The sequence below is a fragment of the Vidua macroura genome, chromosome 11 (genome assembly GCF_024509145.1).
Source record: "Vidua macroura isolate BioBank_ID:100142 chromosome 11, ASM2450914v1, whole genome shotgun sequence".
NCBI classification, from domain to species: domain Eukaryota; kingdom Metazoa; phylum Chordata; class Aves; order Passeriformes; family Viduidae; genus Vidua; species Vidua macroura.
In genome coordinates, this window is record NC_071581.1 from 10,309,027 (window position 1) to 10,324,870 (window position 15,844).

Genomic DNA, 15,844 nt, shown 5'->3' on the forward strand with positions numbered 1-15,844 from the left:
CTACCAGATACAGAACCTTAAGTGCCAGAAAATGCTCCACTAGCTCACAGAGAGTGTTTCAAGTGGAAGCTTCAAAACGGCCTCCAGAACCACACTCATGTTCAAAGGAGGTGCTAGAGAACACGGCTGTGTGAAATTTGGCAATACAGATTCACTGGCAGGAACATGGAGGTTAGTTTTGGCTCACAGGAGATCCTCCACCCTGTAGTTTGCTTTGAACAGTTTTAATGAAAAAAAAGTGATCAGTTTTTATCTAATGTTGGTTGAAAGCAAAAGAAAAAAATTCTATGTCTGTATTTATAAAGTTGGAGGGGATATGTATTTCTCTTTAGAAGAGACTTCGTATTTTAATTATCTTTGGAAGAGAAGGTAGCTGGGAGACCTATAATTCTCTCTCACATATGCATGTAGGCAACCAGCAATGTGGTAGAGGAGGGGGTGACTTAGTAAGTACACCATACACTGTACATCTGTAGCACTAGGCAGCAGACAAGCCAGTCCACTTTACTTCTTCCAGAAGAAAAGTTAGCCACTCCTCCCACCTATTTGCAGCAGCATAGCAAGAAAATGCTGCTCTCTTCAGCCTGAATAGAAATTTATCTCAGACAAAAAAAATCTAAAGATGCCTCCAGCAGTGCTGAGGCCCAAATCATTATAGTGTTGCCTCTTGTATTGTGGAAAATCTCAAGCCTCAACACACAAATGGAAGGTGAATGAGGTAAATCACAGGATGTCTTATTCTGACACGTGACAAGAGGAAGGAGAGAGAAAACCCACTTGGGGATGGGGAGTAGGAATACAAGATAAGCAGGACAGCCATCCTCCCCTTGATAAGCATGCAAGTGAGCTGCCTGCTCCTCCAGGATCTCCAAACACTTTAAAGGCAAGAGGTAGTTACAGGCCACTAGAACATTTTCCACCCAGAAGACCTTTGATTTAAAGGGAGGGTCCCCCACACCCTAAAAAACAAAGAATATCTTGCTAACTCAGACCACCAACATTTACTTCAAGTTTTCTGCTCCCTGTAAAACCAGAGAACACATACTTAGCTTTACTCTTTCACAGACTACACTGAAAATGTCAGAAAACAGGACAAGCTACCTTATAAATAATTGCAAAGCCCCTCCTGAAAAGGGCTGAGAGGGAGGTAGGATGAAAGCTTCCAGCCAGGAAAGCTGTGACTGCCAAGGAGCAGAACAGAATAAGGACAAGGACAGTGTGTGATATCCCAGCTCCATCTGTACACAGAAATGAAAGGCATTGAGGAAAATATCAGTGTGGCTTATGGCAGGCATTCCCAGGTGTGGGGAAATCCTCGGGGGAAAAGCACCATCAACAGAAAATACAGCAGACCTTATAAGAGACAGCTGACGTGGCAGATCCTACAAAAGCTTGTCTGCAGTATCTGAGCGTCTTTTGTTCCCTAGCCCCATTCTTTCACCTGGCAGCTCACAGATTAAAAGACCTGAGAGATGTTCCTGTCACAGAAGACTTTTCCTCAAAAGGCTCCTAAAAGGAAGAGGGACCAGGGTAATGCAGGGTCCACTACAGGGGATGCGTGGCAGTGGAAGCTTTACCCTTCTAATAACAACTCCCCTACTTTTCTGGAAATTCTCCCTAACCCTATCCCCTCGCTACCTGCAGAGTGATAACAAAGCCAACATTGTCCATCAAGTCTCAATCTGAAGTGACTCAATTATTCTCAGGAGCTTTGTGTTCATTTTTTTCAGCCTGGCATCCTAAGAAAACAAGGTTTATGTCATCATATTGCCTGTCATATGTCTTAACTGTTTGTCCCTTCCTATTAACTTTTGAATCACACCGTACTGCAGATACAGGGCTATAAGAGAAATTGAGTTTCTCGGATAGAAATTGAGTATCTCTAAGATCGGCGAAGCTGCCTTTGATTGGGTAGGGCAGAGACCCCAGCGCGTGTCTCTGCTGAGAGAAAGGCTAAGAGCAGAGTCAGCACTTATCCCTGCTCTTGGGCCTGTCCCAGGCAATCAGCACACGTGTGTCACCCCGCAGACAGCACCACTCATCCTGCTTCTTGTCCTGCTGGTAAGCAGAGGATGGGAAGGGGGGATGAGAGTGCTCTGTGGGGAATGGGGTCGGGTGGAGGGCTGAGCTGGACTTCAGTGGAGAAACACATCATCACAAGTCTGGCCTCATACTCAAGAAAACTTATTTTCTCTGCCAAATTGCCTGTAACTTCATGACACATCATCAAGGACAAATGACAATATTTATCAAGTACTCGCTGAATCCAGAATGTAGCTACACACAAAAGAGCAACCAGTTAGAGAATTCATCCATTAGATTTGTTGCAGCAACTTTTTCTTTCTTTTTGCCAAAGCAATGGAAAAGTCATGTTGAAGTCAATTTATTTCCTAATGTCACCACTTTCTAGGTCTGCACAATTAATGCAGGGTTTCTTGAAACAAGTAGAAAGCATGTGATGAATCAAATGTGAGCACTCGGGAAACAGCACTCCCACAAGACCACAAGGCTTGGCTCTGGAGTCAGTTTGTGACATTGGTTACAAGCAGCTATACACCCTAAGTGTGCTCTGCAGAGGCATTTCTCTGTATCTACTGACCAAATGATCCATTTTTAAGGAAAAGTGAAGGAACAAAAAAAAGGCCCTTTTTTGCTGTAGCACCACATGGTAAATTTCATTAGTCCCGTCCCAATTGCTTCTAGTGACAGTGGAGTGTTTGTCTGAATTTTTAACAGATGTTTCTGAGTACTCTTGTCCACTTCTCTCTCCTGAGGATTTCTGCAGTGGGATAGCTCTAGATAGTAATACAAGCAATGCTTGTAAGAGGCTCTGGGGATAAATCTGTAGACGCTGCATCTAGGATGGGTGTGGGTATGGGTCCAAGCCTTATGAAACTTTGTAAATATTCTCTGAAGAATAGCAAGCTGGACTGACCCTGCCTGCAGATGTTTCTGAGCTTACCAGCCCCACAGCAAAAAGCAAGACAGCTTACAGATAACTGCAACACTCCTGAAACAGCTCAAGAGCAAGACTTAAACTGAAATTTATAAAAGCAGGGTTATACTGGAGCAGAACAGAATAATGCAAAGGATGGTGTGTGATGGTGTAACACAATTTCAATTCAAAATTCCAACGGTGCTTCAAAGGGGATCAGTTGGGGCTGAGGCAGAATTTCCCAGATGTCAGGTTGCCCTTGGGAACAAGCACACTGAATTCACTTGACAGGTGTGAAGGTACACAGAAAAAGTCGGTCAGAACACAAATTGCTTAAAAAAAAAAAAAAAATCTCTGCTTTCATTTTTAAAGAAAGTGAGCATCTTGCGCTAACCCCTGGCAAGGAGGCAGTGACGTCCTCAGCTTGTACACAGCCTGAAACAATCAGCTAAAGCATGCTCATGGCTGCTAGTTTACATTATCGATATGGAACCAGAGCTATTTAATTCTAAAATGAAATCTATTAAAGCTATTGTCAGTGTTTCACAGCAGCTGAAAACTGTTTTTTTAAAAGGTCAGTCTACTAGCTAGAGAGTGAAAACAAGCAAGGCGGCCGTGCCAGCCCTTCAGACGCGGCTGCGTCCTGCAGTCGGGTTTGCATTCCCGTAAATGTCGGGCAAGGAGCAGCAGCGAGGTCTCAGCGGAGCCCGCCTGCCCTGCGAGCCGCGGGGGACAGGGGACAGTGAGAGGAGGCTCCAGTCCTGCGGGGACACGCCGCGGGCAGCGGGAGCTGTGCGGTGAGCGGGCAGCGGCCCCGCCGCAGCGCGCTGCACCTACGCCTTGCCGGGAGAGAAAGGGATGCCTGGAGAGGACACCGCTTTTTTTTTCAACCCATTCAGCTTTGTGGCCGCTCTGTCATTCACAACAATACCACAGCCCTCCCCCACCCCCAGAAAACCCGTAAAAACCCCAGCCTAAGAACCATTTCCCCCACAAACAGCATAGCGGAGCCCCAAACACCCCCGCAGCTAGCACAGGCCTAGCATTTGCTATCATCTTCTGTAGTGGCATTTCTGTTAACCCCTTTTGTAAGCTCATTTGACTCGATTTCAAAATTCCTCATTCTGAAAAACACTTGTTAAATATTGGCCCTGACTGCTGCAAGAAGTGATAGCTTGGTAGTCATAATCCACAAGATATATTTAGCCTCACAAACTCATCATCAATGGATCTTGAAAGCATTGTAGCCAACCGACTGGAAACCACATGCAATACAAACACATAATAGAACTTTTAATGTGCAAAGAGACTAAACAAAAAGATCCTTGACCTTCTTGCTTTCCCTTGCATACCATTATCCCCAGTGAGACAGCAAATGGAATGACGTGAAGAGCAACAGCTACCAACAAGCAACTTTGGAAGCCAATTTCTACAGTAGTTAAGCAGTTAATGACGTTAATCAGAATGATAACTTATTAAATTCTATATTTATGCAAATAGCATTTTGGCATATCGCACGGAGACCTGAGTAGCAGAGCTTGCCAGGGAAAGGTCCCAACATCTTTTCTGTTTACCATTTTGGGGTTTTTAATACCATGTAGAAGCATCTGTGATGGTCAGTACATCAGATAAACCACACAAATAAAATGCTACAGTCACAAATTAATATCCATTATTCCAAATAGATTAATGAACAAATTGTTGAATTCTTAACCTTTATGAAGCAGAGATTCATCTCTGCAGCCACATCCAATCTCTGCCATTATCTTTTTAACAAGATGACTTTTCTTATAGACCTTCCTAAAACAAGCAACAATTATTGAACAAAGAAAATAACAGGTAGCCCTCCCTGTCTCCATCCTACAGTAGCTAGGGAATACATGGCACAAAAATATAAAGTAACAGAGTAGTTTATGACTGACATGAAGGGACATTTTCCGTGTGTAATGAGATGAATCAGAAAAACTGCAGTTCAGGGTAGGCAGAATTTACAGTAATCTTAGTTTTGTAAAACCAGTGTGGAAAACTTACTGCTTTCCAAGAGAAATAGCTGGGAACTCCTTGGTTCTGGGTTGCATTTAAATTCAACAAGGATGGAAGAAGCAGGGGATTGGATGAACAGCTATGAATTGCACTTTAATTGCTTTCAAGATGTCAAAAAGAACATCAAGATGTGCTTATGCATTTAGTTTCCCCTTTCCTTGATTCTGTTGTTTAGTAGAATTAAATTCTGCACAGATTTTACCCATTCATTCAGTTCCTTCTCTATCTTCAGGAAAACGAGGTGGGAACCACTTCTGCAAGATGTTGTGCAAAATGAGTAATTCACAAATTGAAATTGTACCTCTGTTTGGAAAATCAATAATATTGCTTATACACAAGCCCTAATTGTCGATTTATTTATGTAAATATCTTGGTATCTGGGTGCAAACTATCTTTCTTTGTGCAAACCTCGCAACACAATGTTCAAATATCTCTAGAAAATATAATTGCCTTTTTTCTCCCCTTTGGGTACAAATTTCTGTGTTTTAAATGAATGTGCAGGTTTTCTGTTGCTGCATGAAGCCTTCATTTCAAAACACCAACTAACTCTAGGTTTAATTAAAACAGAATGTTTTATATCACAAACACCTTTTTTTTTACAGCACATATCTTCTTTACCTTAATGTGACTGCTGCCTATTAAAAGAAGAATAATTTTTTTAAATTAAATTAATGAAATAATTCAAAGTTTTACAGCAACTCACTTTATAGAGGGAACTTATGCAAGCACTGAAGCCTTTCCAGAGAAAACAGGATTCTCCACACCTCCCTCTGGCTTTTCTCCCTACTGAATGCCGTGGCCTTCACTCAACCAAAGGAAATGAAAGACAGACTGAGACAACAGCATCACGTGGGTGAAGGTCAGATTGATTTTCAGCTGTGTGGTGCTGTTTTATCACCCTCAGGACAAAAGTTAAGCCCTTCATTGTTTTTCATGTCTGCTTTAACAGAGCAACTTTTTTTTTTCCCTGAAATTTTGGTTGGGGTCCATACCACTAGACTTATCAAGGATAGCCTAATTTAAAACATTTGTGAATATCTTCCATCCTCACAGTAAAATCCAGAGCAGCCCACACACCACAAAATTTCCATGCGTTTCCTCTACTCCCTGTGTACAAACAGTGGCTCCTCCAAACTGCAGAGGTTTCTGCAGTGACATTCGCTGACAGCAAAAGCAGAGTGGGACGCAGCTGCTGGCTGTTTGCGATGATCCTGGGCACAGGAGAAGAGCAGTTGCTATCTCAAAAGGGGCAAGTTCAAAAATTGTTTTTTCTCCCCATCCTCCCTTCCTTTCCTCTCTCTGCTCAGAGAGGCCAAGCTCTCTGAGAGCTGAGCCTCCTGCCTGTCACTCGGCAATCCGGACATGCACGGCCAATTACTGTGGCAGCCTCTGGAAAAACAGGAGTTTTGCTAACTCTGATTGCACTTTTTCCAACTCCAATCCTACTTACAAAATCACTCTCCCCAACTTGCTGTTAAGAATCAGCTTTCCTCATTTCTCTTCAAACTGAGCGAGATTCTCCCCAAAGTAATGATGTTATTTTCAATAGCCAATTTTAGCTAGTCATGTCTTCAGTACTGCACTGATTAACCTAAAATGAGGCATTTTGTACATCACAGATACGTATATGCATACCTAGTTATCAAGAGAAAGCATCTTCCCTCCCATTTCCAGTTCTCTAACAGACAAAAAACTCACTATTCTCTCATTTAAGCTATGAAACAAGAAGATCCTACTCAGTTTCATTTCCTTTTGTTTTAAACATTGGGTTGAATTTGTCTTATTTTGTGAGAAGAGTGCAACAGCATCATGACTGCCTCCTAAAGATAACAGTCTATCCTCCATAAAAAGCAAGGAATACTGTCTGCTTTATTTGCATGTACCAGAGGCCCTGGTCCAAATCAAACCCAGTTACACTCAATACCATTGAAACTCCTTGGAACACAGTTCCTACATGAAACAGCTCTTGTAAAACAAACCATGAGAAGTGTCTGTGAGAGAAGAAGGAGTTGTTATGGACTGTAAGGTGACATCAAGCAGCTATCCAGGTTGGATCTGGATGCAGTCTGAATGCAAATTAAATAATTTTCTCGGTTTTGTGAACAAAGATTTGACTAGCACATGTCTTTAGTTCATCTGAACCTAGCTGGGTCTGCCTCCGAACAGCACACGGAGCATTGTGATTTCTCCCAGCACCCGAGGAGATCTGCCAGCCCCCCCAGGATGGCTCAAGGAAGGCTCTGCACGTGCACAGAGCTCCAAGGAAGAGCCAGCTCTGGACAATGGACAAGAGAGCAACTGCAGCTGAGAGTCAAGGAGAAACCAGTAACACAGCAAGGTGTCACTTAAATGGATAAACTGTGAATGACTCTTTCGTGCGGGCCAATGCCAGCACAGCAACAGAGAGAAGACTGCTGGGAGCAAGATGCAAAATGGGAGAGTCCAGAAAGGAGCAAGAAGGAAAAAGCCTTTGAGGAGGGACCACAGGGACACACGCACAGGCAACAGGGAGAGGAAAGGGCAGAGAGCGGCCGCCCTAAGCACACAGCCAGAACGCACAAACGCACAATCCCAAATGGTGCAGATACAGACCACAACCTAAGTACTACCATAAATAACTGTCCTAGATGCATGTTGGATTTTTGGCTGGTTTGGGCTGGGTTGGTTGCTATGGTTGATTGATGAAGATTGAATAATGCACTTCAAACCTGCTTACACTACTCTTGGAGTCCAGTAAATTACCTCTATTCAGTTTTGCTTGAAGAAAATAAACACAGGTGTGTGTATTTATATTTCTGTAGACTGTGAGTTCATAAAGGAAATTTACTTCTGTCTTTCCAAATTTTCTAATGAATAATTAGTAGATGTAGATTTCTAAAATGACCATTTAGTATAAATTATATCAAATCTCATTTATTTTAAGAGATATCATTAAGTACAAAGTCTGCATGAGTGAACTGAGTTCACTGTAGAGGAAATGACTGGGAATTATGTTCAAAAATCTATTCAAATGTTTAATGTAACAGATTCCCTGGAGAAGAGAAAAGCAATGGGCTTCTTCAGCCTTTCCTTATGTCCTCCTCAGCAAGTATAACAGGAATTGAGTAGCAACAAAAAGAGGAGCCAAAAAGTCTTTCATCATTATGGCTGAGAACGATTTTCAAGGAAGCCCAAGGAAGAGATAGACCCACATGCCAAAAAAATGATGCTTCCAAGAGGAAGTTCACTCCCACCATTACTGATGTCACCAGCAACAAAACCCACCTGGATTAAAGACCTTGGCTGTTTAACCAATTTCATGCATGTCATTAGACAAATCAGTGCAGCCACAGTAATTTTCATCCAAAATAATTCAGGCTGTTAATGGGGAAGGTCTTGAGATCTCCCCCAAATGCTGACCTCTTGTTCCCCTCATGTTGACATAAAGCTTGTGCAGCTCCATAGGGCACCAGATCTGGGAGCTGCACAGACTAAAAATCAATCCCTTTAATTGTCAGCAATGTCTGCTCCCAAAGACAACACAAACCTTTTACCAGCATAAGGCAGGAGATGGAAGGGAGGAAGGAAGCAGTCTAGTAGCAGTCAAAACTTAAGCCAAATTAGAATGATAAGTTTTTAATTTCATTATGATAAAAATAACAATTTATAGGAAGGGGAACAATTTTTAGGAAGGGGTTGAGAGAATGTTTATAGATTACAAAGTGCTTGAATGCCCTAAAATGTATTTAGCATAAACAGACCAAGTGCCTTGAAAATGCCAAATCAATTTTTCATTAGTTAAGACAATGAAAATTGCTTGTAATAAGCAAGATGTTTGAATAACATTACCTATATTTAATATAGGTAATTTACTTAAATTTCCAATGAGTATATTTTCAACAAGTTTAAATTGAATATGAAATTATAACATTTACCCTACTATAAAAGCACCTATTAAAATTACTTACACGAAACAGCATTCAAAATGTACACACTCACTGCCAAAGCTTTGAAGAAAGTCAGAAGCTGCTTGGACCTCTGATGGAGGTCCTCTGATGTGCAAGCCCAGCTTGGAGAGCAACAGCCTCTCCAGCAGGTGCAGAGAAAATATTTCCCTTATTCAGTTTATTTGAGTGGTTCAGTCCAACACGCAGTTTGTTGAGAACAGAGGAACCGCTTGGCAGATGATCCCTAGTTCGCTTCTTGCCAGCCTACAGCAAAGGAAGGCGTGAGACGCCCACGGACCACACAGGCACCCGGCTGAGGCTGTCCCAGGAGGACACGTACCTGGGTGGGTCCCCGCTGCTCCCAGGGGCGCGCTGCGGGCGGCCCCGGGAGCCCACGCCGCCCTCCCGCCGGCCGGCACTCCAGGCAGGCCGAGCCCGCGCTCCTGCACCCAGGGGCCACGCAGAGATGCTCCAGCAGGCGCTCCCAAAGCCAGCCAGCTGAAGAGGACCAACCCATGCTGGCACGTTTCCCTAAAGCCAGCCGGCACCAGGGGGTGGAGGCTGCTTTCTGGCTTCCCCAAGCCTGGAGCACAGTTAATAACATGCCAGCTGTATCTGCAGACAAGCCAAGTTTAATGAGGCTACAACAAAAGCATTCAAATATGCACTACAGAACTTCTGTGGGGATTTTTTCTTGAGCTTGTTTTTAAAAAATGAAAGATAGGAATTCTTGACAATGTTTGTACACACACTTCCTTCGTTTTTAATTGATTTTGTTTTAATTATATGCTGCAAATTCAAAGAAATCAACATTAGAAAGACTTGTTTAATCCCACTACTTCCAACAGCAAAATTATGCTGCGTGATGAGTGCTTGAAATGCACTGCTGGTTGCTTTTTTTCTTAATAAACATTGAAGTCTTAATTGTTTTTCCCCTACATGGCCAGACACCATCTTTCTGTCTGCCAGGTCTTCACACTAGGACAAGTCCTTGCCTCCTGCTTGGGAGCCAGGACAGATACCCCAACGTGACCACATCTCTGGCACAAGTGATGGAGGAGATAGCTGATCCCCTCACTCTCCCACCAGCCATGCCTCACGACATCCCTCTCTCCTACTCTGGGCCTAGGTACATGAGGTATCAGTAAGAGGATTGCAAACAGGGACTTAGAGATGGGAGGGAGCAGCAAAAGAAGCCTGCTCAGGCATGAGGGGATGGAGAAGGTGGGAAAGGGGCAATTGCTCACTGTCTCCTTCACTAGAAGAACCAGAGAGTATCACCTGAAAGCAGGTGACAAAAGTGAAGTGAACAAAAGGTGATGCTTTTCCCCAATGTGTAATTGAACTCTGGATTCCCACCACAGGAAAAGCTAACTGCATTTCAAAATCGAAACTCATGGAAGATTGTCTGAATAATTTAAATAAAAAGCACCACAAAGTGCTTAGATAAGTTTGTTGACAGCTAGGAAAACATTCTGGGGAAACAGCATGATGGGACCATCAGGCTGGCTCAGTACAGCCATCTTCATATGAAGAGTACTTATGTAATTGTCTGCGATGGGATAGGGGAAGAAAGCAGGAAAAAACCCCAAACTCTCAGTTTGTCTCTTTTTCACTGCTTACATGTGCAGTCTGAAGATCTCAGTGGCTCTGAATCTGCCAAGGCTGCAGATATGGCCATCAGTTTTGTCCCTCAACAACCCACAGGAAGGCAATGCATGCCCTTCAGCAGTGTCCTAGCCAGAAATAATCCATGCTCTTGTCCATCTGAGACAGGACAACCCCAGCACATCCTCCATTCAGCTCTCTAAGGCTTTATTAAAGGCCACTTTGTAACAAGCACATATCTATTGTAGTCTCCAGGCTATCTTCACCGCAGTTCTGAATTGAGTTTCATATACTGGGTTTTGTCTACAACCCTCTGAATGCTGGGACCTGTTTATGGCAAACAGGGATCCTCCTTCCTGTAGGCACAGCTGCTCTTGTAGCTCTCACCAGGCTCCAGCCTGGGAAGGAACTCTTGCCAATGAAACCCCTGCCCTATGCAGACCCCCACAATCCTCCCTCTGCTGTACTATGGCAATGGATTACCCTTGCAAACAGAAATTTGAAGCAAGAGGAGAAGGGGAGTGGAGCTCCGGCACCCCAGAATTGCTGCGTGAGGCCTGAGCTGGTGCAGGGGGGGCTGGGCAGGCTGCAGCTCCCAAATGCAGCTTCCACTGCACACAGGAGCTCCATGGCCAGCACCCAGCACAGCTCTTGCTTCACAGCATTTGGGGTGTTTCAGTCTCTGTGCATCTCTCTGTTGTGGTGCAGCAAAGGAGAAGAGACCAGCTTCTCAGCCAGCCAGGGGCAACCTTTCAAGATCTCCAAAGGACATGTTTCCTTTAAGAGAAACATGCACCTCACTTTCTCATTCCTCATTTGAAACATGCACCCACTTTCTCTTTTATCCATTTCCATGCATACCTGTGCTTACTTTGCAGACTACTTTTTGAACTAGATAAAAGCAGATAAAAGAACTCAATTAAAGTGGTAAGAATTAAACAGTCCCTTGCCAATACAAGCAGGCTAACTTGTCATCCTCAGCTCCTCACTGGGCCATATGTTTAAAAATGACAAGGAAAATGGTCTTCCTGTGTGAAAAACATATGCTGCTCGTGGAAAGACATCATCATTGCTAAGAAATTTTGTGCAGCCTCAGAATGCACAGACAGGCCATCAGTGACTGCTGGCTATGTGGGAGCTCGGAAAGGGGTGGGGAGAGCTCATTACCTCCCTCCTGCCAGGGGTTTTGGTAACATGCAACCAAGCCGGCCGCAGCCGCGCTGGCAGCGCTCCTATCTGCACACGCAGCGCCTGGTGCTGCCTCCCTCGGCACCATCCCCAGGGGGGCCGGCACAAAGGTGGCCGTGGCGATTTGCAGGGGATGGCGCCCGGCGCACTGGCACGCTCTTATCAGCGAGCACAGCGCCCAGCCCGGCGCGGATCTGCCGCGGGCTCCCCGCCGGCCCCGCTCGGGGACACCCTCCGTGAGGCCGCACAGCAGACCCCCAGCTGGGTGTTTGCTGCTGTTTGTTTCATTGTTTGAAATTCGCGTGTCCCCCCACCATACATCCTTACAGGCACTGGCATGCCTGCAAAATGCAGGAGAGACAGAGGAAGAAGTGCTGAGGCTCAGCCCCGCTGACACCTCGCTGTGCCGAGGGGCTGAGCGCAGGGTCGCACGCCCGGGGTTCTCACCTACCTTTGCCTGTGGAAGACCCTCCGATCCGACGGGTAAGCAGCGCTGTTAGGGAGCACAACACTTGGCACAACTTTGTCAGACACACGCAGTACACGACACACGACACTGAAGCACAGGGGCAGAGCCAGCGCTGGTGCCTCAGCACACGCTGCACGGGATGCGCTGCAAAACCTCGGCATGGCCAGAGGTGCTCTAGGCCCTGTTTGACATGAGATTTGCGGCTGTGCTTCTGTTTGTCTTCAGATCCCCATTCAGATGTGGGAATGTGCTTTATGTTCTACACGGTAATACGTATTTTGCTGAGCATCTGCACAGCAAGCCAGTCAGCACAGCTCCTTATCAGCACACTGATTTTCTGGCACGTGCAAGCAGAAGTCCTTGAAAAAGCCTCTTTTCAGGCTGGGAACGTCGAGGTAAACTCAAACATCACCTGTGTGATGACAGGAGTCAGAGGAGCCAGACCCCAGAGCACCCTGCCACGTGAACCCCCGCAACAATGTGGGGTTTCAGAGCTCTCAGCACGGAGGGCACAAATACTGACTGCAGGGAGAGGTGCAGCACCTGGGCACTGTGGCCAAGGCGGCTGCCGAGCCCTGGGGAGCCCTGTGCTGTCCCTGCACCTGGAGAGGGGACATCAGTGACAAACTAAGGACAGGAGCCTGCACTTGCAGCCCTTCAAGTGACTGACAATAAAAACACTGCCCCAGTGCCCATTTTCAGATCTGGACAGCAAGAACTGAGGACTCCAGGGGAAATCCATGTTTTTACAGTTTGTGATATTACTGAGCTTTTCCGGTGCCAATTTTAAAACACTGCTATGACCTCTGGAAAGAAGGGAAACTGCATTTCAGCACGACAACGCAGAAAAGAACAAAAAAAGGAAACTTGTTATTTTTTTAAGCTTGAAACACTAGTCAGGTTAAGAGAAAGGAGCAGAATTCTGGCAAGGACAAGAGCACTCAGACTGAACCACAACATAGTAATTAGGGCCAGTAGGTCATTAGACACACAGCTGTATAAACTAGGTGTATAATTAAGTTTCCACACTGCTTTTTCACAACTGTATTTCAGTTTCTTTTGTGGAGGACAATCAGTAATTCATTAATTTAAAGATGTAACAAAAGCAGCAGCAAAAAGAGAGAAAAATGACTGATTTGCCAATCAGGTACAAAAAAAGATTACGATTTTGGGAAGGGCTAATTTTGGAAATGTATATAAGACATCTCTCTTTGTCAGTGGGAAGTAAAAATTGCCACCTGACAAAAACATTCATGAGACATTGTCACTTGTTGACAAGCTGCTGTATATTCTGGATAAGCATCCCACAAATGGGGTTGCATGGCAATTATAATTCTTGTAGCAGGTGAAATAAAAGAAAATGCAAAATTATACACTAGCATGAAACAGTTACAGTACCTCGTTTCAAACGTAAGCCTACAAGTTACAGGGCATTTAAAAGGAGCAACTGCAAGACTTTAATTATAAACTAGTTCCTACCGTACAGTAGTTTAGAAAAATCAGCTGCTTCCAAGCTGGCAATATCCATATATAGCTCTGCTGCTGTTTGAAACAGACAACCTGTAAAGTTATCAACAACAGAAGAGGACCTCATGAAATGCTCAGAGACCCAGCCAAAGCCTACTTCTGTCCGCTTCACTGATGTGCTAATTTGCTTTAAAACCTCTACATTCACTTGAGAATCTGAAGAAACAACTTTACCTGAGAATATTCTGACCCATGGGACAAAAAGGGTGGAGGAAGGAAAAAACAAACAAACAAACAAACAAACAAACAAACAAAAAAAAAAAAAAAAAAAAAAAAAAAAAACACCACAATAAAATACTGGAGCTAAACCCAGATTAATGCAGGATAGGATTAAACACACAAGCCAAATGACAAAGCTTGTGACTTTTTAGCCACTTTTTGTCAGACAACAAACCACCTGGCACCAGCCACCAGCCAGTGATCTATCACAGAACAGTTTCTTGATGTAGGGAGCCTCTGGTGCTTGTTGTAGGACACAGTAAGTTGTAAATCCACATGTAGTTCTTTACTCTTGTCACTAACACTGTAAGATAGCATCATGCTACACCTACACTCTAACAGCAGCATGCAAAAACACATATTAAAAAGGCTGCACATGATGCCAATGGCAATTACTATGCTCTCTCTAGTTTAGGGGATATGGGATACCAGTGAGTTTTAAAGCAATTTTAAAAGATTAACACATCCAGTGTATACACTAGGTGTTTTTATTTGTTCTCTATTTTTAAAGATGCTGCTGTTTAAGGAAACAGTTTAAGGCACTGTTTCCAGGACTGCTGCAGGAGTGCATGTTTGTGGGGGCAAACTGGGAAACAAGGGAAGATATAAGCCAGTAAGGAAATGTGATGTTCTTCTGGTACAAGCTGCCCCCATTTAGGCCCTTTTCAGATCCCTGTAGACACTGGGAACCTACAACCTGCAATCACAGACATCAGTCACGAGCAAAAGGTATAAAAGGCACCTAATTCTGTCAGAAGGAGAACATCTCTACTACACTGACATCAAAAGGAATGCCATGCACCTATGCTACCAGAGATGTCTAGATTTCATCAGTGTTTTGTCCTCAAAGAAACAAGTCTGAAATACATGAAAAAGCAAGGGAGAGAATGGCTGTTTGTTACTTCCTTACATGTCAAAGCAGCTGCGTTCAAACTGTGTTATAACTTCAGCATGCTGTAATGAATTTCTAAGGGATTCCAGTGAAATAGATGGTTTATCCTGTTCTTTGGAATGATCTCTTGTAATCCTGCAACACTCCTGAGCTACAATACCTTCCTAACTTCAGTATCCCAAAGGAAGTCATTAGTTATGTTGTATTATCAGCCTGGTGATATTATCACTACAAATATTACCTGTATTGATCTGGAGCCATGTAGACATGACTGAAAGCCCTGCTTCAGATTAAGACATGAAAATCTAACTTGCCAAGAGGTCAGGCACTGCATTACACCCTCAGGTGTGTCAGGCAGGTATCACAGGGAAAAGGAATGCGGGGTAACTAAGGACACAGGCAAACAACTCTTTTTGTAGGGTAAAATCTTTAAATACAACACCTTTCTAATGCTGTCTTAGCTTTTCACCCAGGTGGTGCAAGTCTTTTTAGATGAACTGAACAAAGGCACACATTTTGCATGCTTTCCTCAAAAATTCTCATGATTATCAGACCACGTATCAAACTGGTATATCTGAAAGGGTTGTTTTTTCCTCAAGGTAATGTATGTGAATGTCAAGCAATATTCCAGATTGTCTTCATGGAAACATTTTCATTCCAAAATACATGAGTGCAATCTTCCTATTTACTTTAAATCACTTCAGGACACTAGATTAAACTAAATAGAAAACAGATACTCTAGTTCTGGAATAAGGATTATCCTCACATGGAGACAATTAGCACTTATTTCATGTATATGCAGATAGTTACATGGTGCCTTTTTGGGACAAAATGTCCTTGTAAATCATCCACACGTGAAGACAGTAAAAGAAGACAAAATTATGCTACCTGCAATCAAGAATAGCAATGGGAATACTGAAAAATTATTTTGATATATTCCTAAAAATATAATTTATTTTTCTTAGAGCATACTACACTGAGGATAAAAAAAAAAAACTGAGGTGTGAAAACACTGACTGAATTTACATGAATAAAAT

The 15,844-nt window shown here is 43.7% G+C and overlaps 1 protein-coding gene across 3 annotated transcripts in view; it reads right to left on the minus strand.

Annotated features, from left to right (window-relative positions):
• The window catches only part of ZNF423 (zinc finger protein 423), a 225,979-nt gene that overhangs the window by 141,447 nt on the left and 68,688 nt on the right, over positions 1–15,844 (minus strand). The window contains exon 4 of one of the 3 annotated variants that reach the window (XM_053987538.1): positions 13,649–13,729. The exons of 1 other annotated variant lie outside the window; for it this stretch is intronic. In XM_053987538.1, the coding sequence (XP_053843513.1) occupies positions 13,649–13,729 (81 nt within the window). Of the gene's footprint in view, positions 1–12,151; positions 12,182–13,648; positions 13,730–15,844 lie in introns of those variants that run through there. One more of the 3 variants, XM_053987540.1, reaches the window with a different exon arrangement.